Raw genomic sequence first — 23,934 nt, forward strand, 5'->3', positions numbered from 1 at the left:
TCATTCTGTCTCCTTCTGGCCCAGCCAAACCATTCTGGGGATATTATATTCATACAGCATAAAAAATGGGGTGTCTGGGTTTTAATTCTTAATGCTGAGTTTGAGAAAAGAGCCACTTAAGAAGTTTAGATTTTAGTTTGATTTAGAAGCACTATGCCAAACCTTACAAAGTGGCAGAAAGAAATAATGAAACTAATCTTTGGCAAGGTATGTTGCTAAAACATGAACTGAACAGAACATACCTGTTAATGTATTTCCTCCCTTGTATGGTAGATTCCGGACAGCTTCGATGACCTCATCTTTTGTGCTAAAGGCATTCAGGTGCCATTCTATTCTGGGGTCACCACTATACTGTGCAAGACCTGGTAAAAAAGATGAGAAAGCCCACCCAGAAATGATGAGTTATTCAAAGATCTAGTGGACTGTTCGTGAAACTAGCATAATAAAGGGCCTGATCTTTGTAACAATTTTTTGCTCTGCCTCACTATGTATTTTCAAAGGGAATTCTTGGCATCAATTTAAGGAATTAGTTTGGACGTATCTTGGGGCAGGAGGAATGTACATATTTTCTAGCCATTTAGAAGTGAGCACCTAATTAGGCACTTGGTATTTAAAAAACAAATCTGATTGTATTTGTAGATAAACGATCTAGATTTATTGGTTCATTTTTATTCTCAAAGGAATGGCTTTCCTTAATGGCTATTTAAAAAGTGGAACTATAAGACTGTATATGATAAAGTAGACATATTGCTCAAAGATTCATAACATTTTTTTGTGTTTTTTTTTTTTTTTTATCTTGGCTGGAATTAACTTGGCAAAGATTAGTTTGTACTATAAGACTATTTCCAATTTCCAATTTTCTTAGTTCAAAATTCCACTGGATTCAGCTGATTCTTTTAAATAAAAAGAAAGCTTATACCTGATAAATTCTTAAACCAGCTGCAACTTTAGAAGTTATTATTATTAGGCAGAGAAGATTTTGACTTTTTAGGAAATTAAAATGTGTTTAATGATTAACTGAATGACAGCGTCATTCAGCATAAATTAGTGGGAATAAATATTTATTGATCCAAACTTGCGCTCTTGGGAATATCATGATAGTTGATCCTGGAATTCTGGAAGCCGCTCTGTAAAAAATTTTTGAAATCTCTTATGACGCTTCCTAGCAGATTTACACATTATTCTGCTAATAATGGAACATATACCAATCCGTGTCTTCTCTGAGCCCACATTGAATGCTGTAACCAGGTTCTCCAAGAAAAGCCGAACCAGTCTGAAGTTGAATCTTCCAATGCTCCAGGAACCATCAACCAGGATTACAATGTCAGCGATAGCTGGCGTTTCACAGAAAAACTTCACTTCTGCACAGCACAAACCAGAGAAGTATATCACTGCTGGAACTTTGAAAAGAGTGATTCTATTTTACACCTTTCAGATAACTTAGTGCTAAGAACACAATAAAGTTCCTATGAAAGCAACCATGTTTTTACAACTCTTCCCTTAAATGCATTCTTACTAGGAAAACTTGTGGTTACAGCTGGCAGCAGGGCCAATGTTCTGGAAATAGTTAGCAAAACACTGGCAGGTTCACACCGTCCTGGCAACTCAAGACTTCTGTGTATTTTAGAAAGTACTGTCTGTGAAAAATCATCCAGATTTGGGTTTTAGCCTGTAGATTCTTTCCAAGAAAGGTCTTAGCAACCAGTGTGGGAGAGTCAGCACAGATGGGAAGACGGCCAGAAAGCAGAGAGGCAACTCTCCTGGGCTGATAAGTGTGCTGGCGGAAGTGATAGAAGAGAAACACGGGCTTCCTGAGTCCACGGAAAAGTCGCAGCCATGCATTTAATCTAAGAAAGATACACAGGGAGGGTTTGTGGAAGAAGAAAATTGGGAAAGGGCCCAGGAGTTTACCCAAATTCAAATTCTTTCGTATATTGTCTCTATGTAACGGTAAGATTTTGTCCCTAAAAATCACTTCGTAATTTATCTTTTTAAATAGCTCAATCAGGCTTTAGAATAAGGAGCCAGGAAAGGATGCCCTGCGGCCAGAGTGCTACACTCTGAGCTTTACACTCAGGGAAACTCTCAGCTGGCAGTGATGTTTGCGACAAAGCAAGAGCTGTCTGATGGAGGGTGGTCTGTGCTTGACTAGGTGAAAACCACCACTTAACCGTCACACAGAGCCAAGATACTAACATATCTTTAGTGTATTTCAGAACCCTTAGAGTTCTTCAGTATTGGTAGTACCTTCAGCGGCATTGATTCATACCCTAGTTTGTGCTTTCAAATGGGCTGCATAACTTTGCTCAATGTTCATATTAAGACTGGCAATCACGAATAGTGGGTGCATGTTTCTTTGTGACCATGTCAACTTCTTGAAATTGTCCAGTAAATCCCTATTTTGTTTGTAATCTAACATTAAAATGACAATAAAACAATATTTGAAATACATTCATATAATGAAAACCAAAACACAGAAGTGATTATGAATAAATTGAATATACTTTCCCCCAGAGGAAACATAATCAACCTATATGGTTGGAGTAGGCAATTCAGTATATGTCCCTAGGCCTACCAGGCTACATTATGCTAAAAAAAAAAAAAATCTTGTTTTTCTTTTCCCCCCAGACATAAATATGCATGGAATACCTAGATCCTTTTACCAGAAGGGGGAAAAAATGTATTTGCCAATGAAATAATCAGATACTCATTATGAAAGCTCAACAGAACAGCTCAATCCAAAGGTTATATATTACATTTTGGGGCACCAAATCTCCCTTCCTTAATAACCAAATACAAAGCTACTACACTGAAATATTATAGTAGTATTGCCAGAAGTCATGGAATAAAAATTAATTTAGGGGGCGCCTGGGTGGCGCAGTCGGTTAAGCGTCCGACTTCAGCCAGGTCACGATCTCCCGGTCCCTGAGTTCCAGCCCCGCGTCAGGCTCTGGGCTGATGGCTCAGAGCCTGGAGCCTGTTTCCGATTCTGTGTCTCCCTCTCTCTCTGCCCCTCCCCCGTTCATGCTCTGTCTCTCTCTGTCCCAAAAATAAATAAACGTTGAAAAAAAAAATTAATTTAGTTTTTGGAAATAATCAAGGAAAATTAAAATCTTTTGAAGCTTTAAGAATCTCTTTCTCTCAGTTTTTATGGGGGAACTTTAAATGGAGAGTCTTTTCTTTAATTTCCAAAACTACTGGTGGATACTGTTTTACTTTTTAATTAATTGTTTGGGTACATTGTATACAGGGTCTTTCTTAAAAAGGAACAATTTCCCCCTGCTCATTTAGAAGAGGATGATGAAAACTGGTATTTTCTATTTTACAATTATTTCCAATAAAAATTTTCTATTTATTTAGCTCATTCAAGTCTTTTTGACCTGGAGATATAAATTCTCTATGGATCCAAAGCAAGCAAAAAAATTAATTGACTATACGTGAGAGGATTGATAAATTTAATGATATTAAAATTTTTAAAGTGGTTCATCAAAAACACCTTAAAGAAAATAAAAAGACAAGTTACAACTGGGAGTAGACAAGTACAGTATAGGAAACTGGAAAAGAATCAGTACTGAGAACAAATAAATCATGAATACACAATAATAGAGAATAAGAAATATATATGAACAATAAATGAATGAAGAAAATATTTAACTACATTAGTGATCACAGTAATTAAAAAATCAAGATCACAATGGGATATAATTTGTGCTCATTCAGTGGGAAAAAATAATAAATTAAATACCATTTAGAATTTCTCCAAAGATAATGAAATATTTGCACATAAAGCATTTGCAAAATATGTGTGCTGAAAATTATACTACTGATTGAAGAAATAAAAGAAGATATAAATAAATGAAGAGGTTTACCGTGTTCATGGACTAAAAAACTGAACATAGTAGAGATGTCAATTATCCTCAAATTGATCTACAGGCTTAATGTGATTCCTACCAAAATCCCAGAAAAGTTTTGTTTGTTTGTTTTAGAAATAGACAAGCTTATTCTAAAATTTACATGGGAAGTCATAGACCCTAGAATAGCTGAAACAATCATGAAGAAAAGAAGAGGGTGGAAGAAACCATTTTACCAGATATTGAGCCCATTGTCTATCCAGCTATAGTAATCAGTACATGTGATATTTGAGAGGGATAGACACATATGTCAATGAAATGGACAGAAAAGCCAAAAATAGACTCATACACATATGCTCAACTCTATGATTTTAAATCTAAATATGATTTTATACAAATGTGCAAAACTACTTCAACAGATGGTGCTCAAGCGATTGGACATCCATGCAACAGACAGATGATGATGATAGACAAATGATAAGATAGATGATAGATAGAAAGATGGATAGATAGATAGATAGATAGATAGATAGATAGATAGATAGATAAAACTTAACCTAAACTTCATAACTTACATCAAAATTCAAAGTAGATTATCAACTTAAATGTAAAAAGTAAAAATTACAGAACTTAGGAACAAAATAGAATGTAGAACAAGATAAAGAATTCTTAGAGTTAAGAGACTCTTAAATACAAAGAACAAACTGAGGGTTGATGGGGGCGGGGGAGAGGGGAAGTGGGTGATGGGCATTGAGGAGGGCACTTGTTGGGATGAGCACTGGGTGTTGTATGGAAGCCAACTTGACAATAAATACATTAAAAACAAACAAAAAAAAAAGAATGTTTAGAGTTGATACCAAAAGTACAAATCCATAAAAAGAAAAGTCAATGAATTTGACTTCATCAAAATAAAATATTTGTACTCTGTGAAAGCCCATGGAAATAAGAGTAAAAGAGAAACTACAGACAGAGAAAATATTTGCAAACCACACCTGACAAAGGATTAGTTTCTAGAATACATAAAGGACTCTCAAAACTCACTAGTAAATACAACCAAGCAATCCAATTAAAATATTGGTAAAATACTTGAACAGATACTTCACCAAAGAGAATATACTGATGGCAAGTAAGGACATGAAAAGATATTCAACATCATCAGCCATCAGGGCAATGCAAATTAAAACCACAATGAGATTTCACTATGCATACCTATCAAATGGCTAAAATAAAACACAGTGATAATAATAAATGCTGACAAGGATGTGTAGAAACTGATCACATACATTGTGTCATGGGAATATAAAATGTTATAACGATTCTGAAAACAGTTTGGCAGTTTCTTTTATTTTTTCTTAGTTTTTTTTTCAGTTTGCTTATTTTGAGAGAGAACATGCAAACAGGGAAGGGATGAAGAGAGGGAGAGAGAGAATCTGAAGCAAGCTCTGTGTTCTTAGCACAGAGCTCAATGTGGGGCTCAAACTCACGAACTGTGAGATCATGACCTGAGCTGAAATCAAGAGTTGGAAGCTCAACCGTCTGCGCCCCACAGTTTGGCATCGGGCTCTGTGCTGACAGTGCAGAGCCTGCTTGGGATTCTCTGTCTCCCTCTCTCTGCCTCTTCCCCACTCACACTGTCTCTGTCTCTCTCAAAATAAATAAATGGGTAACTGAAAAAATGTTTTTAAAAATAATCACACATCTCAAACATAACTCCAGCTGTTGCAGTGAATCTTTTAAAAACTATATTCAAACTATATTCAAATTTTATTAAATTTTGAATATGTTCAAATCTTATTAAAAATAACAGCCCAGGGGCGCCTGGGTGGCTCAGTCGGTTAAGCGGCCGACTTTGGCTCAGGTCATGATCTCGCGGTCCGTGAGTTTGAGCCCCGCGTCGGGCTCTGTGCTGACAGCTCAGAGCCGGGAGCCTGTTTTGGACTCTGTGTCTCCCTCTCTCTGACCCTCCCCCATTCATGCTCTGTCTCTCCCTGTCTCAAAAATAAATAAACGTTAAAAACAAAAATTTTTTTAATAAAAAATAAAATATAACAGCCCAGATTCAGCACTGATGACAAATGATATCTCCTTCCACTGGAAAATATGTGACCGATGTCAGCATTCTCAAATGGAGAGAGACCAATCAGAAAAAAAAACCACAAAAATTAAGCATCAAGGAATGTGTTAAGGAATCAAGTGGTGGAAAACCAGACATACTTGGGAGCCCAGGTAAATAATTGTGTAAAACTCTGCAGTCAAATGTAATTTAAAACAGCATTTAAAAGAGGTAAGTACATATCATTTTATTGTTAAAACATTATTCTGTAATTAATTATTTTAGTAAAATAAATCCTTTTTGCTCTCATTTAAAGTATTTAAATTTACACTGTATTTAAAGTTAAAGAAAAGGGGCAGGGAAAATGGTTTCTTGAATGTATTTTAATTCCACTCTTGGCTTAACATGGTCTTTGTCTAAATGCAATTCTGAAAATGCAGGGAGTGTAAAAAGAAAAAAGAAAAACAAACAAACAAGCAGCTAACTGCAATCAAAGGAAAGCACCCAGGGGTGCCTGGGTGGCTCAGTGGGTTAAGCCACCAACTCTTGGTTTCTGCTCAGGTCATGGTCTCACATTTCAAAGTTGGAGCCCTGCATCAGGCTTTGTGCTGAGAGCCCAAAGCCTGCTCGGGATTCTCTCTCTCCCTCTTTCTGCCCCTCCCCTACTTGTTCCCTCCCTCCCTCTCTCCCTCTCTCTCTCCCTCTCGGTAAATAAATAAACATAGAAAAAAGAAAAAAAAGGAAAGCACCCAATATGTGGGCTAGGTCACAAACATAACACTGAGGTCACAGATAGCATCCAAAGGAGCAATTCCCTTTAGGTCCTACAGCTTCTGGATGTGCATGACAAGGGGCCCCAGGAGAAAATGACAACTCCCTATCTGACAGGTACATCACGATACTAAACGTTAAGCCCTCTATTCTCGTCTAGTGATGTACGTCATAACAGCTCTATGAGACACATACAATTATTCTCAGTCCCACTCCAGGACGAAAAGTACGATACACGTGGCTGAGTGATTTTCTCAGGGGAGGTCACACAGTGAAGGAGTGGCAAACCCTAGTAACATGTCTTTAAAATCTAAGCTCTTAGGGGCACCCAGGTGGCTCAGTCGGTTAAGCATCCAACTCTTGATTTCAGCTCAGGTCATGATCTCACAGTTTGTGGGTCCAAACCCCACATCAGGCTCTCTGCTGACAGTGTGGAGCCTGCTTAGGATTCTCTCTCTCCCTCTCTCTCTGCTCCTCCCCCCACTCGTATTCTGTCTCTCTGAAAATAAAAACAAACATTAAAAAAATTATAAAATCTAAGCTTTAGCCACAGGGCTATACAGACTTCTGTGAGGTACTCAACATTATATAAATTTAGAAAGTAGGGGAAAAAGTCTCCAAAATGGAGCAGTGTCCCCACAGAACTTCCCCCTGCTGTGACATCCACACAGCTAGTATGTGCCATTTGCAAACATTTCCAACTGTCCCTCTAAAACTTTTTCCCTTCCAACTGTAAATGCACTTAGGACCTAAACACCCCTTTTGAAAAGTGTCTCTTTAACAATAATTTTATCCCAATTTTACTGTGCTACTGACATCATGGTAGAACTCTGTGTTGAAAATCAAAGCTAATTCAAGCACCCCTACCTGTCCGCAGGGGCTGTGCTCCAGGCCAGCTGCTCCAGACAAGGTGCAGAACTGAACCTTCCCCCTCCACCACTGCCCCAGAGTGCTTAATAAAAGCTTTTCAGTGGATCACAAAAAAAAAACCCAACAACCCTGATTAGTATAAATCAGTCTGGTCTAAACTTGTTTATTAATTTGGTATTATGAGACTAATTTTCTGGATAAAATGTATTTACTTATTCAAAATGTATTTAATATTTACTACATATCAGGCGCTGTTCCGGGCAACCAGGAACATACAACGTTCTTGCCTTCCAGCTGCTTAATTTCTCAGTGAGGGGAAAAAAAATCTAACAAGATAACATAAATTCAGATTTTTAAAAATCTTTATTTTTGAGAGAGAGAGAGAGAGAGACAAACAGGGCATGAGCAGGGGAGGGGCAGAGAGAGAGGGAGACACAGAATCCGAAGCAGGCCCCAGGTTCTCAGCTGTCAGCATAGAGCCCGATGCGGGGCTTGAACTCATGGACCATGAGATCACATCCTGAGCCAAAGTCAGACACCTAACTGACTGAGCCACCCAGGCACCCCGAATTCAGATTTTTTGTAAAGTGCTTTATAAAAATAAACAGAATCAGGGGGTACCTGAGTGGTTCAGTCAGATAAGCATCTGACTCTTGATCTCAGCTCAGGTCTTGATTTCAGGGTTGTGAGTTCAAGTCCCACACCAGGCTCTGCACTGGGTATGGCACTTACTCATAAAAACAAAATAAAACAACAACAAAATAAACAGAATGATATAAAGAGAGTTGTGTATGTGTGTGTGTGGGGGGGAGGTACTACTCTGGTTAAAATGACAGGAAATTACAAGTTAAAACTCTTCCTTTTATATCATATTATTCTTTTTGTTCTAATAGCATTCAAATTAGTGACCTAAGTATGCTTTATATAGAAATAGGTACAATGTATTTACGGATAAAAGTATTCACCAACATAGTTAATGAAAATAAAAAAGAGAGAATTGACAGAAACTGCCTTTTTCTGCCAGATAAACTCCTATTCATCCTTCAAAACCCAGGTCACACTTCACTACTTCATGCAGCTTTTCCAACAGTCCTCAGATAGGACTCATTATCTGCCCCTCTTCACTGTCTCTGCATTTGCACATGCTTTGCTGTATTCACAGTGCTGGACTAATACGATTTGTTTCCATTTCTGCCTCTCTGATGTGATTGAATTCATTGAGAGATGAGAAATTTGCATCTTATCTTTCCATCTCCTTTGTCTGGCTCCGCTTTCGGCACGAAGTACGTCAGTGAATGGGAACTACATTGAATTGTGTTGTTAAAAAGGAATACCTCTTCTCACATAATTTATACCTCTGGCAAAGCACTAGAAAAAAATGAATGACGACAGCCCAAACGTGGTCCCTCCTCCCACCCTGGTGCTCTATCACGCTGGGAAAGTTACTTAGGGATCAGGGATATTGTATCAGGTTTGTCTGACTTGCTATTTTTCCAATGCTGGAGGCCGAATGAAAGGAGAGCGTGTACTATTTTTACTCATATTATTTGAGTATGCACTCAAAAAACTCTCATGATGATTTTCGCTACAACTGGTCAGATTCAGATTCATTTAGTGGCTTCAGATTATTTTTTCTCTGCCACTAGCAAAATACGTAGTGAGGCCATTCATTAACCAAGACATCTGAAGGAAAACTGTGGTCACAGAACAATTTTTCACTTAAGTCTCTCATGAGGTTAAGTTCAGATTTCCAAACCGAGAGCTCATTTCCAAGACTGGCTTCAGCTGCATCACTGAAGATTTTTTTTTTTTAAGAGTTAACATTATTTTACCAATGGTTCTAAAAAGGGCTTTTCAGTACATAGGCACATTCTGATTCTGGCAATACTCTTGGGGGTGCCATTGTCATCCTCATTTTTCAGAAGAGAAATTGAGGTTCAGAGAGACAAGCGAATGAATCAGTGGTTTCTGCACAGCCAGGGCTGGCTTCCAGGTCTTCCAAAGGTTTGGTCCATGCTGCCACCGCCATAGAAAATGTGCTCACCTAAGGCAACATGGATGGCCACTGGTTACCTGTCACATTAATGTTATAAGTTGTCCCTCTAGCAGGTGAGCAACAGAAGCCTCCTCTCAGCTGTGTTTGCTCACATTAATCAGAGTGAGCTTAGCACCCATTTAGTCCAGTCTTGGCAGAGGCTTACCTTTCAGAGCATCCCTGACAGATGTCTGCCCTAGCTACGACAGCACCCCTCCATCATTCTCTTCCTTTATTCTGTTTTTATTATTTGTTTGCGGAACTTCGTACTTCCTAGAAGTTCGTTATTTAGTGGAATGATTAATTTTATGGGTCAGCCTGATGGGTCCGCAGGGTGCTCAGACATTTGGTTGAATGGAACCGAATGTCACTCGGAGTGTGTCTGTAAGGATGTTTCAGGATGAGATTACCATTTGAATCTACAGCCTGGGTAAAGTACCTTGCCCTCCCCAATGTGGGTGGTCCTCATCCAATGCACTGAAGACCTGAACAGAACAGAAGACTAAGTGAAAGGGAACAACGGGGTGGACTCAAACTGCAACACTGGCTCTTTTGGGACCTGGAACCTAACAGTTTCCCTACTAAAACCTACATTATCAGCTCTCCTGTGTCTCCAGCTTGCTGACTGCAGACCCAGGGACTTCTTAGCCTCCCTAATCATGTGAACCAACTCCTTATAATAAATATAAGGAGATATATAGATATAAATATATCTTTATATCTATCTATCTATCTATCCATCTGTTTATCTATAGAGATAAAGAGGGAGAGAGAGATATAGATCTCAATAGGCATTGATATAGATATATAGTTATTTAGTTATTAAACTTAAATATATATACTTATTTATTTATTAAAAAAAATTTTTTTTCAACGTTTATTTATTTTTGGGACAGAGAGAGACAGAGCATGAACGGGCGAGAGGCAGAGAGAGAGGGAGACACAGAATCGGAAACAGGCTCCAGGCTCTGAGCCATCAGCCCAGAGCCCGACGCGGGGCTCGAACTCACGGACCGCGAGATCGTGACCTGGCTGAAGTCGGACGCTTAACCGACTGCGCCACCCAGGCGCCCCTATAGTTATTTATTTATTGACTGAGGCAAACAGTTGTCATGGTTTCCTTTTTTTACAATAATAAAAAGACTTGCCATTTAGTGACCACTTTCATCAGATGCTTTCTTTGTGTCTTTTCCATTTAAGCCTGATATTCATACTACAAGGTAGGTGTTCTCACTCCATTGAAAAAGAAAGGTTAGAAACTTAGAAAAGTTAAATAATTTGCCCATCATCACACATTGAGCAGCTGGGAAAGCTGAAATTAAAATCCAGGACCAACTCCAAGGGCTGAACCACTTAGCCATTGTGCTATGCAACTCCTTTCACAGAAGAGAAGTATTTGCAAGGAAGGAAGGGGGAAAGGAAGGGAGGACAAAGGAAGGAAGGGAGGGAGGGAGGGCGGGAAAGAATGTCAAACCTTGCCACTAAAAAGAACATGACATCAAAGTCATACTGACTTGTCCTATATCCAACCTGGGATGAATGATACCATGACAATTTGCAGGTATGTAAAGCCCACTCCCTGAACCGGAGCCAAAAGAGCATTTCAGCTGTCATTCAGAGCCCTGCATCTTAACAGTTACTGACAATCCCATAAACATCACATTCATTACATTTCTTCTCTGCTCAAAAGCTGTAAGAGACCAGAAGACACTACAGCTGTCTTCAACTATTTAAATTTTTTTTTTTCAACGTTTATTTATTTTTGGGACAGAGAGAGACAGAGCATGAACGGGGGAGGAGCAGAGAGAGAGGGAGACACAGAATCGGAAACAGGCTCCAGGCTCTGAGCCATCAGCCCAGAGCCCGATGCGGGGCTCGAACTCACGGACCGCGAGATCGTGACCTGGCTGAAGTCGGACGCTTAACCGACTGCGCCACCCAGGCGCCCCTGTCTTCAACTATTTAAATGACTGACATACAAAAGGGGGATTAGGAGTGTTCTGTATGCCCACAGGAGACAGATTCAACTCAATTCAAGAAAGAACTTTTGGGGTGCCTGGGTGGCTCAGTCGGTTAAGGGTCTGGCTTCAGCCCAGATCATGATCTCACGGTCCATGGGTTTGAGCCCTGTGTCAGGCTCTGTGCTGACGGCTGAGAGCCTGGAGCCTGCTTCGGATTCTGTATCTCCCTCTCTCTCTGCCTCTCTTGCATTCGTGCTCTGTCTCTGTCATTCAAAAATAAATAAACGTTAAAAAAAATTTTAAATAGGGGCGCCTGGGTGGCTCAGTCGGTTGAGCGTCCAACTTCGGCTCAGATCATGATCTCGCGGTTCGTGAGTTCAAGCCCCGCATCAGGCTCTGTGCTGACAGCTCAGAGCCTGGAACCTGCTTCGGATTCTGTGTCTCCCTCTCTCTCTGTCCCTCCTCCGATTGTTCATCCTCCCACCCCCCCCCCCACACACACACCTCAAAAATAAATAAATGAACTTAAAAAAAAGAAAGAAAACACTTTTTAACGGTCAAGATTTCCATAGATACTGCCTTGGGAAAGACAGAGATCCTCCACAGATCTCTGTCAATAAAAGCAGGTGCAGGTCAACCTTCAAAGGCATGACCAAGGAGTCTCAACCAACCTCTCAACTGATTGACCTAAATGGCTCTCAAAGTACCTCCCAATTCTAAATTTTAAGATTATTTCTTCCCTCCCTCACCTCCCAAATTAAACCTAAACTATTCATTGTACTCTTCAAAACCTTCCATAATTCAAATCCACTTGACCTATCCATATTTATCTCACTCTTCATCCCAATAAAATTACCCTTCTTTCCCCACAAAACAGTTGCATCTCTGAGACTTTTGCCTCAATTTTTATCTCTCCACTTGCCCCCCACCATTTCTTCCCACTACCTTCTCCAAGCTTTACTTACCCCAATGCAAAATACTTAAAATAGGTTTTACTTCCAGTGAAAATATATGGTCCTTTTAAAATACTTTTATATAGAGTTTACTCTAAAACTTATTTGTACAATTACCTGGTTATTTCCTGATTTTTCCAAGATAATACTGACCCAAGAGAGGCTATTTCACCTTACTATCTTGGTTTAAAAATAAAACTTGCTCAACCTCAGAAGCCAGTGTATTACCTTCTCTTTTATTTTCACCTCTGTAGATAGTACGACATGATTTGGGTATGTGTTTACTTTGGTTGTTGCTTTTCTGAAAAATTGCAATAACTCAATCATCCCTGTAATTCCGATTCATCCATAAAGAACAGATCCTGACATCTTGTAATTTCTAAGGTCAAAACACCTGCTCAACAGGACTGCAAGTATAGAAATAAGATGTTTAACACAAAATCCTTAGACAAGAAGGAAGGTATTGATCACATGAGTCCAAGCATTCCTAAGGGGGACAGACTGCCAAAATCTATAGCAGTGCCCATAGTGGTGCCCGATGGAAAAATTGTCTCTGTGTGTGTGTGTGTGTGTGTATAAATTGTGTGTATATATATTTATATATGTGTGTGTATGTGTGTGTATACACACACACACATTACTAGCTCTTAAAAATGAGGACATTTGAGGGGCGCCTGGGTGGCGCAGTCGGTTAAGCGTCCGACTTCAGCCAGGTCACGATCTCGCCGTCCGTGAGTTCGAGCCCCGCATCAGGCTCTGGGCTGATGGCTCGGAGCCTGGAGCCTGTTTCCGATTCTGTGTCTCCCTCTCTCTCTGCTCCTCCCCCGTTCATGCTCTGTCTCTCTCTGTCCCAAAAATAAAATAAAAACGTTGAAAAAAAAAATTTTAAAAATGAGGACATTTGAAAACTTATTTAAGGAAAAACTATGATTTCTTACCACTGGAGAATTCACAGGCTAAGAATGGTAAAAGTTGCTGGAGGCCAACAGCCCACAGACAAGGTGTCAAAATCCTTCTAAAATGGCTTATTAAGTACTGGGGAAGGGAAGACTAAGAAAACTTGAAGTATATTGAGAGGTGAAGCTCATCCCCTTGCCCTCAGGAAATCTTGTCATTTCATGTACAGGTATAATGTACTTTGCAGGTGTTCAATGATTATTTTCTGAGTGACTGATTCTGCCTCATGTCTCTCTGAATTCCTGAAAACATGAATTGTAATGCTTCACATCAAGGAGAAAAACAGAAATCAACTTTCTGCCTTTTTTGTGATAAAAACATTCTTTTCATTAACGCAGTTTTTCTTAATCTTCTCCACAGAATTGTGACTCCTTGAGTCTCAAAGAAGCCACATCCAAATATTCAACAAATAGTTGTTGATCATGTAAGATACACTGTTGCATTCTGTATGCTATTTTCTCCTTGAAATCAAGACATTAAAATAATAATAATAAAAATAAATGGAAGGGTACCTGGGTGGCTCAGTTGGCTAAGCGTCCGACTCTTGATTTTGGCCCAGGCCATGATCTCATGGTTTGTGGGATTGAGTCCCGAGTCGGGCTCTGTGCTGACAGAGTGGAGTGGAGCCTGTTAAGGATTCTCTCTCTCCCTCTCTCTCTTCCCTACCCCTTCTCATTCTCTCTCTCTCTCTCTCTCTCTCTCTCTCTCTCTCTCTCTCCTCTCCAAATAAATAAATACACTTTTTAAAAAAGGAAATGGAAAATGGGGTAGAACCTGACATTCCTTAAGTGCCCAGGCATGTCATATATGTGCTAGCATTTCATTCTCACAACTAGGTATATGCTTATTTTGACTACTATGCTGCTTTTTCCGGTGAAGAAACTAGGGCTTAGGGAGGTTAATGGAGTAGTCCTCCCTTATCCATGGTCCTCCTTTATCCCTGAGGTCAACTCGGTCTAGAAGACGATCATCCCTCTGAGGTATCATCAGAAGGTCAACAACAGCCTATCACTTCATTACACGTCATCCCCTTCCCTTCATCTCACCACGTGGGCGGCCATGCTATCATCACACATCGTCCCAGGAAGAAAATGAGAACAGGACACCAGGGTAATTTGGAGGGAGAAAGAGAGACCACATTCACAGCACTTTTATGACAATATGTTGTTATAATTGTTCTCTTTTTTTTTTTTTTAATTTTTTTTTTTCAACTTTTTTTTTATTTATTTTTGGGACAGAGAGAGACAGAGCATGAACGGGGGAGGGGCAGAGAGAGAGGGAGACACAGAATTGGAAACAGGCTCCAGGCTCTGAGCCATCAGCCCAGAGCCTGACGCGGGGCTCGAACTCACGAACTGCGAGATCGTGACCTGGCTGAAGTCAGATGCTTAACTGACTGCGCCACCCAGGCGCCCCATATAATTGTTCTCTTTTATTAGTAGTTATTGTTGTTGATCTCTTACTGTGCCTAATTTACAAATTAAACTTTATCATAGGTGTGCATATATAGGAAAAAGCATCAGATGTAGAGAGTTTGGTACTGTCTGTGCTTTCAGGCACCCACTGGGGGTATTGGAACGCGTCTCCTGCAGATAAGGGCGCACTGCTGTGTGCCTAAGGCTGCAGACCTAGGTAACAAGCCAGGGAAGATTTTACATCAAGAGATGTCTGACCACAAAGCTTTTGTGCTGTATTCTAAGTCATAGTGATCTCAGTAAGTAAAAAGGAAAACAAGATGGAAAAAGGAAGGTTCAGTATGGGAAGAAAAAAGTATTCTGATGAAAATGTTTTTTATTTCTTCTCTGAAACCTCAGACTGGGAAGCAATTCATATCAACTTCTGACATCTCCTCTGAGCATGTTATGCAGACTCCAGAAACCTATGATGTGTCTAACGCCTCGTGCTTCATAGACTATCTTTGCTTGTTCTGTGCTTCCATGAAATGCTACGAAATGCTTAGAGCGAAGTGAGGAGAAACAGGGCCATAATTATATCACAGCTTTTCTATTACACAGTTGTAACAGATCAGGATTTATTTTAAAATTAATACAATAATTCTTTTCTTCCTCAAACACAGGTCACCAGTTTATTGAGCAAGCTGAACTTGCTAAACTTCTCAACCTTTTTCTGAATGAGTTAATAAATAAAATTACTTAACATCATTTTTTAAAAAGAGTGGTGTATCTAATATACAAAAAACCCTGAAGAACATACCACAGCACGCAGCTAGTTCTCTGTCATTTAGAAATGGCTTCAACCAGTCCCTTCACCCCTCCTCATTCCGATTTTGTCTCTCAAAGTCTTATCTTTGACTCTGGTCAAAGATTCCCCAACACGATTCAGGGTATGGCTACCCATTTATGCTCTTCACAATTCTTTATCTTCTATTTGATCACTTCTCAAATCCAGATATTCTCTTTTTCATAGTCTCTCAATCTCTTCTTCTCTCATTTTTAATATTTCTATGACTTTAATAATATTGTTTATTTTATAGTCCATATGTAATCATTCCACAATTGAAACCCCTGGGATTCTGAGACCACCCTTTCTGTGTCTTCTGATTGTTATTCATAGCACATGGTTTACTTCTATGCTTCACAAGTTTGGATTCTGAGCTCTTTCTTGGCATTGCTGTATCTGTGGCAATCTTTGGAATTTGAGTCATACATATGTGCCTCAAATGTGATTTTGTGTCTACTTCTGCCAGGTACCCTACTTTTACTAATGCTGAGCAATTTTTTACATTAATCTCTTGAATGGAAGGTTCCCAGAGCATGTGAGGAAGGTAAATTTGAATGCTTAATTTGAACACGGTATGGGCCCATCGTTATGAATTCTCAAGACATTTCCCCCCACTCGGCACAGGCACAGATAGACAGAGGTGCTTCCTCAAATTCTCTCTATGCTTATGAGCAGAGATATTCTAGTCCACCCTAGTGCTGTTGCTGATACACTATATCCACTGTCTAGATAATAGTAATTATAACAATAACGAGAAAAATGAAAAGGAGTCAGAGGATAGTGAAGCACAAGAAGGAAAAGGAAGAGGAAGAGGAATATCTACAGAGCATGCTCTGGGGGTCAGGCACCCTCCTAAATACTTAAACGCACGAATTCCAGCCCACAACCTAACTCCAGTGTCCAGTTTATGAATGGACCCAATCCATTCCCTCTAATCTCTAAGAGTAAAGATGTAGCCAGCATTAACCTACACACCCCACCCATTCTCCCATACTGTGGCTGATCTTCTCACTTACCAAAATTCACATCCCCACTCCTGTTGAACTGAACTCAGAATCCTGGGTTTGGCAGATCTAAGACCCAGAATAACTGGTGGAAAAGGTGTTAACATTTCAAATTTATCTCTTAACAGTGAGCCCAGAAATCATGAAACTATTAATGGGAAATAGGTGGTCCTAGTAATAACATACCTTCAGAACAATCGTGAGCCCTGGCTATTGTTCAACCATAATGATGATACCCAAGGCAAAAGTGACTCTTCTCCAAGAGTGCTGAGTCCCTGCCAGACTACATGAGTGGACTGAGGGTAGAATCCTTTCAACTGTGATCACTAGTTAAGTCTCAGTGCCTAACTCAGTGCTCAGCACTAAGGGGTAATCACCAAACCTCCTCTATGCATTTATTATTAAATCAATAACATAAAAGTTTGGTCTGTGATTATATTGATTCATGCAAATTATACATTGCAATATCAGTAGCAAATACTTATGTAGCACTTACTATGTTCTAGGCACTTCATGCATGCTAACAAATTTAGTCCTCACAACTAAATTTTGGGAGTTGTCATGTTTCAGATTTTAAGAGGTCAAATGTGATTGTAGGAGAAGTAGGATCCACTGAAGGTTTATATATAAGAGCACATCCTATGCAATTCTTTTTTTTTAAGTTTATTTATTTATTTTGAGAGAGAGAAAGAGAGCATGCATGAGAGAAAGAGTGGGGGAAGGGCAGAGAGAAAGGGAGAGAGAGAACCCCAAGCAGCTCTGCCCTGTCAGTGCAGAGCTCGATGTGGGGCTCTATCTCACAAACATGACCTGAGCCAAGATCAAGAGTCAGACGCTTAACCAGCTGAGCCACCCAGGTACCCCATCCTATGCAATTCTTATTGAAAATACCAACACAGACCAGCACTCCTCAGAAAAGCGATAAATTACTCAGTTCATCAAGTGATTCTGTTCCAGCACATTCAAAAGCAAGGAACAGCGATCATTTTATGAAAAGGGCAGGGTAGAAAATCTTTTAGTCTTTGCAGGTCCTATGATACTTGTTCTATCTGCTCAACTCTGGTTTTGCAGGAAAGCAGCTATAGACCATATGTAAAAGATTGAGCATAGCTGTATGCCAATAAACCCTTATACGGTGTAACAAAACAGAGGATGCACTTGGACTGCGAGCCATAGTTTGCCAATCATTGGAAGAGTAACTTGTGCTCAGCTCATATTTTTTCCTAAGGAAAAAAAAGACTTTACCTTTATCTTCTCATTGTAAAAAACTTAAAATAATTTTTTTTTATTAAAAGAAAACAAAGAGGGTCAGATCCTTTAAAAACCATTAAGGGGGGGGGAACTTTATGTGACTTTTCCTATCTGTTTCATAATCTTTTTCAGTTGGGCTCCGCATTCTTGTTCAAAACACCAAAAATAACTGAAGAAAGCTGTTTGGACAATGGAGAAATAGCTGTTGAGGCAAAAATGCCAATATTATGCTTAAAGGCAAATACCACTTTTGTTTGGGAGTTTGCTTTGGATTATTGAAGAAACGTACAGTAGATTGAAAACATGTAACTATTTCACTGCACAGCAGCTTCTGTTAAGGCTCTTAACCCTTGAAACTAAAATTCTAAATTATGTGAAATATGTCTGATTGTATCTCAGCCACTATCAATGTCAACTCTTGTACCAAAAATTGTAGACCATAAATAGAACAAACAGCAACACAGTTCAACGTGAATTCTGGGGCTAGCACATTTAGAAGAGGGGCTGTGGCAAGTGGTACGTTAACACTTGGGTGGGGAAGGCCTTGTTGCCAGTGGGCCCCATGAACGCTCCTCCTCAATCTCCTGGGAGCCCTAACTCTGGCCTGGACTGTCACTACTGTTTACAATTTATGTCTTAAGACAATTCTCCACAGCCAGTGCCCTCAGAATCCACACTGTCTCTGCACACACCTCACAGGAGCCCCTGCCTAAAAGAGGAAGCCATCTTTGTTTCCACAAAACTGCTGAGAGTGTTTGCCTAAGCCCACGTCCTGATCACTGCAGTAAAGACCTTGAAACAGCTTCTGCCTGACAGTGGGCTAAGGGAAGGTCCTTCCATAATCATGTTTAGTTAGGGGCGCCTGGGTGGCGCAGTCGGTTAAGCGTCCGACTTCAGCCAGGTCACGATCTCGCGGTCCGTGAGTTCGAGCCCCGCGTCAGGCTCTGGGCTGATGGCTCAGAGCCTGGAGCCTGTTTCCGATTCTGTGTCTCCCTCTCTCTCTGCCCCTTCCCCGTTCATGCTCTGTCTCTCTCTGTCCCAAAAATAAATAAACGTTGAAAAAAAAATTAAAAAAAAAAAAAAAATCATGTTTAGTGAGTAAAGCAAATGCTTTGCTGAAGGACCAGTCCTCCAGATGTTCATTTACAGTTATCAAAACAGGTGTCCACATTACTCTTACTGTTTCATTGTCCATTTTCCTGTATTTAATTCACTTCATTTAATCCTTGATTTTAGAAGGGCAGGAGGAAGGGGAATCAGGGGAAAAAATGAAGAACTTAGGATATTTAGTAATATCTAGTTATACCTAAATTCTGGGACCAACTCTAATCCATGGATGGAAGATAGATCTCACCTTGAGTGCCATTCTTTAAGCACTGCATGGTGAAGAATGCTAAGCTAAAACTCAGCTAAGAGCTTACATGTAGAATCCTCCATAAAAATATTTACAAATCTCTCTTTTCAAAAATGAATAAGAAAGACAAATCCAAAACTAATGAATTTGGTTACTTAGAATGGGTGAGTAAAGCTAGGTAGATGAAAAAAGGGGACTGATACTTCTTTTGAGTGTTACCTTTTGTATAATTTTTTTTTTTTTTTTGCTCTTGGAACCACATTAGTGTTTTACATACTCATAAATTAACCTAGCTGTATTAAAAATGAATAACAATTGGGGCGCCTGGGTGGCGCAGTCGGTTAAGCGTCCGACTTCAGCCAGGTCACGATCTCACGGTCTGTGAGTTCGAGCCCCGCGTCGGGCTCTGGGCTGATGGCTCAGAGCCTGGAGCCTGTTTCCGATTCTGTGTCTCCCTCTCTCTCTGCCCCTCCCCTGTTCATGCTCTGTCTCTCTCTGTCCCAAAAATAAATAAACGTTGAAAAAAAAAAATTTTTGAAAAAAAAAAAAAAATGAATAACAAAACCACAGTGAATATGGAAGAAAAGAACTAACCTAAGATCCTTTTGAACACAGATGTTTGTTTTATTGTAGACCCACACTAAAGGCAAATATTGAACTCTAATTAACAGATATTTTTTACAATGTGTATAGATTAGAAATTCTAAAATGACTTTTATGACTGAGCATATAAGCAGATATATTTAAGATTTTGGGAGCCATGTTTCCCAAATCCCTTGCAAAGGGATTATAAATATGGAAAGGGGAGGGGCTAGAATGAACCCCGTGATATCAGTCTAAAGTAGATACAAGTTGTAGCTTTAAGACAGATGATAGATAAACAGAGGAGTGTGTGTGTGCAGTGCATGTGTACTCTCAGCTAAGAGGACCTAGAAACAATAACAACCTAGAAGCAATGAGCACATCTAGTGCCCACATCTTGGTATCTAAATACCATTCTATGAAAAGAAACCAGAATTTCTTGAATTACTGATTGATTTCAGAGCAGGACAGAAAAAATACAAGAAGACTCTGCAATGTAAGGTTGGTGCCATAAAGTAAGAAAAGCTTAAAGAATGATAGGCATAGAGCACAGCTTGAAATAGCTCCCACTGAACAAATCTGGAAGAATTTGAGCATCAAAATAAATAATGATAGTAATGGATTTTAATCCATCCCATAAAATAAGAATCCATGAGTCCATTTTGATACAAATAGACAAATATATGTGGGCAAAGGGAAAGATAGCCGTTACAGTAGAAAGCCAGCTAATACATGTAAACAATGGAGTGCAGAAAATTACCATTTTTATAAACACTATAGTAGTAACTGATTGAGGCAAGAATCATCAATGAATGTTAAAACAAGTGGGTAAAAATTTAATGAGAAAAGCAACATATGCATAGTCTCAAAAATCTCTTCTCACAAATTATTTATTGTAACGAGAAATATATATCTGATAGATTTCATATCAACCAGGAATTTGCAAGTCAAGAAGTTCAGCTTTAATACTCATATAAGAACAAGACCTTGCATGCATTCTATGTGGGGGGGTTGAAATTGATACTTCCCAAGTAAAGGAAGCACCCTCAAAAGGCTATTCCCTTAGTGAAATGATGGACTAGAAAAATATCTACTTTCCAGCAAGGGCAATAACAAAGAGCTTGTATTGGCCTAAGCTCTATGTGGAAGAAAAGTGTCTCTCCTATGAATTTGTAACCATGGACAAATTCTGAGTGTTCTAAGATAAGAAATTAACATAAATAGTTACTACCTAAGGGTACCTCTCTGGAAAGGCACACCCCTAAACCATACTGTGAAGAATTCCCACAAATGAGCTCACAAACCAATGTGACACATCAAACAAGAAAACAAGCACCATGAATGAAAACCAGAATAAAAAAAGAAAAGAAGAATTTAGCTCCAAAATACTTTAGATAATATAATTATTGGGCTCAGAATATAAAAGAAACATTTTTGAAATATTGTAATAATTCGGGGTTCCTGGGTGGTTCAGTCAGTTAAGAGTCTGACAGTTGGTTTCAGCTCAGGTCATGATCTCATGATTCATGGGTTCAAGCCCTGCATTGGGCTCTGGGCTGGTGGTGCAGAGTCTGCTTGGGATTCTCTCTTTCCCTCTGTCTCTGCCCCTCCCCTGCTCATGCTCTCTCTCTGTCTCAAAATAAACTTAAAAAAATTTTTTTAAAGAAATATTGTAATAATTTTAAAGCACTAAAATAGAACAAACTACCATAAAAATTATTAGCAAATTTATTAAAGAACTAAATACAATTTCTAGAAATGAAAGATTTATTCATTGGAAAGTACACATTAAAAAGCAGATTTGAAAAAGAAAAAGAGATAATTAGTGCACTAATAGAAAGCAAAGGAAGTTATCCAAAACGTCACTGATAAAGTCACAGAGGTAGAAAATATGAAAATGAAGAGATATAGATAATTGGAGGAGAGTATCTATGATAAATCTAATTTAAATACAGAGAAAGAAAGGAGAGAAAAAGGAATAGATAACTGAGAAAAAAATATTTGATGCGCTAAACGTTAAGTAGTTTTCAAAGCTGGTGAAAGATAGAGCTCTTAGTTCTGGGAGCACAAAGAAATCTGTAATTAGGTTATTATAGTGAAACAAGAGAACACCAAAGAAAAAGGGCAGAATGTCTGAAAGGCATCTGGAGAGAAAAGAGAAACTACCTGAAAAGGAATAATATTTAGACTAACAACAGGCTTGTCAAAAACAGGAGCCAGAAGATAGTGACACATCTTCTAAATAACCGGAGACGACAGCTAATCTTTCAACACCAAGTGGGAGATGAACATATTTTTGTATGAATAAAATTGAGTTTACCAACAGAGTTCCTCTCTCTGTATCAGAGATACAAGATGGAATGATGAGCAAATAAATTCATAAACATGGGAAATCTTGATATCTGGACAAACCCTGACTGTTAAAATAATAATTATTTTAAACTGCATACTTCATGAGGCAAAAAAAGAAGCTAAATTTAATGTATCTGCCTTGAGTGGTGTAAAATACAGGAGACGGATAGTTGAAGTTAAAGTATTACAGAATTTTGTATTGGTTAGGAAAGAGTAAAGATATGGATTAGTTTTAGCTTTTAATTTTATATGTATGTTAAAATTTAATTATAACCATATAAAAAAATACAAAAGGACTTTAAGTCCAGCAGAGGGGAAAAATGTATTTAAAAAAAAAACAAGAAAAAAAAATTGGGGGCACTCGGGTGGCTCTGTCAATTGAGTGTCCGACTCTTGATTTCAGTTCCGGTCATGATCTCACAGTTTGTGAGTTCGAGCCCCATGTTGAGCTCTGTGCTGACGGCTCAGAGCCTGGAGCCTGCTTCAGATTCTGTGTCTCCCTCTCTCTCTGCCCCTCTCCTGCTTGCTCTCTCTCTCTCAAAAATCAATAAACATTAAAAAAAAAAAAAAAGGAGGGGCGCCTGGGTGGCGCAGTCGGTTAAGCGTCCGACTTCAGCCAGGTCACGATCTCGCGGTCCGTGAGTTCGAGCCCCGTGTCAGGCTCTGGGCTGATGGCTCAGAGCCTGGAGCCTGTTTCCGATTCTGTGTCTCCCTCTCTCTCTGCCCCTCCCCCGTTCATGCTCTGTCTCTCTCTGTCCCCAAAATAAATAAACGTTGAAAAATAAAAAAATTTAAAAAAAAAAAAAAAAGGAAAGAATTTAGTATAACCAGTATGAATCACTCAAACTTAAGGCAAAGGCAGGCTTTGAATTCAGGCAGGTAAATGGCATGCTGATGCAATTTGCCACTAGGCTGTCATACCTCCTATATGCAGTCACATGGAAAGTTTTGTCAATGCACAGAATAAGAAATACAATATGGCAGGCTCTGCATATGTGTCTGTATATTCACAGAAAAGTGACTGAAAAGTCATATGCCAAAGGATGAAAATAAACACTGAGTGTTTATTGCTGGGTGACAATATTTTTTATCCATTAGTATTCTACATTTTTAGTAGACCATTTACGTATCTTTGCATTCAGTGAATCTTTACTTAGATGCCTGTTATGTATCAGAAATTACTAGATACTCAGTTCTAGATACTGAGGAGTCAGTGAAGAGCAAAAACAGACAAATCGTTGTTCTCTCAGATCTTACAGTCTAGTGGAAAAGACATTCAAATTATAAGTAAATATTAAAAAAAACAAATTATAAGTAAATATAAAATGCTATGAAGGAAAGCTAGTTGTTGTATAAGGGCATGTGAAGAAGGAGATCGAACTGAGCTTTGCAGGAAGAAGGGGACGTATTTAAGCAGCATAGTGATGGGGAGAGTATCTTATGCAGACAGTGCAGCAGAGAGAGACCAGATCTTTAAAGGATCTGAAAGAGAGCCGGCAGGGCTAGAAAGCAGTGAGCTGTTACATGAGGAAGGAGAGGAAGATACAGGTAGGTTCCAAGGGTAGGCAGGGCTTGGAGGTCTAGTTAAAACTTCTGGCCTGTATCCTAAGAGCAGTTGGAAGCCACTGAATGGGTTTTAAGATGTGTGTGGGGAGAGCATAAGTTCAGATTTGTTTTTGAAAAGATTGCTCAGGGGCGC

At 39.2% G+C, this 23,934-nt stretch overlaps 1 protein-coding gene across 5 annotated transcripts in view; it reads right to left on the reverse strand.

Moving 5' to 3' along the window:
- COL14A1 (collagen type XIV alpha 1 chain) overlaps nt 1-23,934 on the reverse strand; it is a 215,351-nt gene that overhangs the window by 157,534 nt on the left and 33,883 nt on the right. For all 5 annotated transcript variants that reach the window (XM_086695199.1, XM_086695201.1, XM_086695198.1 and 2 more), the window contains 2 exons: nt 1,206-1,361; nt 243-362 (listed from right to left, as the gene is read on the reverse strand). In XM_086695199.1, coding sequence (XP_086551325.1) covers nt 243-362; nt 1,206-1,361 — 276 coding nt within the window. The remainder of the gene's footprint in view (nt 1-242; nt 363-1,205; nt 1,362-23,934) is intronic.

Source organism: Puma concolor, chromosome F2, assembly GCF_028749965.1.
Source record: "Puma concolor isolate L17-30 chromosome F2, mPumCon1.1.hap2, whole genome shotgun sequence".
Taxonomy (NCBI): Eukaryota; Metazoa; Chordata; class Mammalia; order Carnivora; family Felidae; genus Puma; species Puma concolor.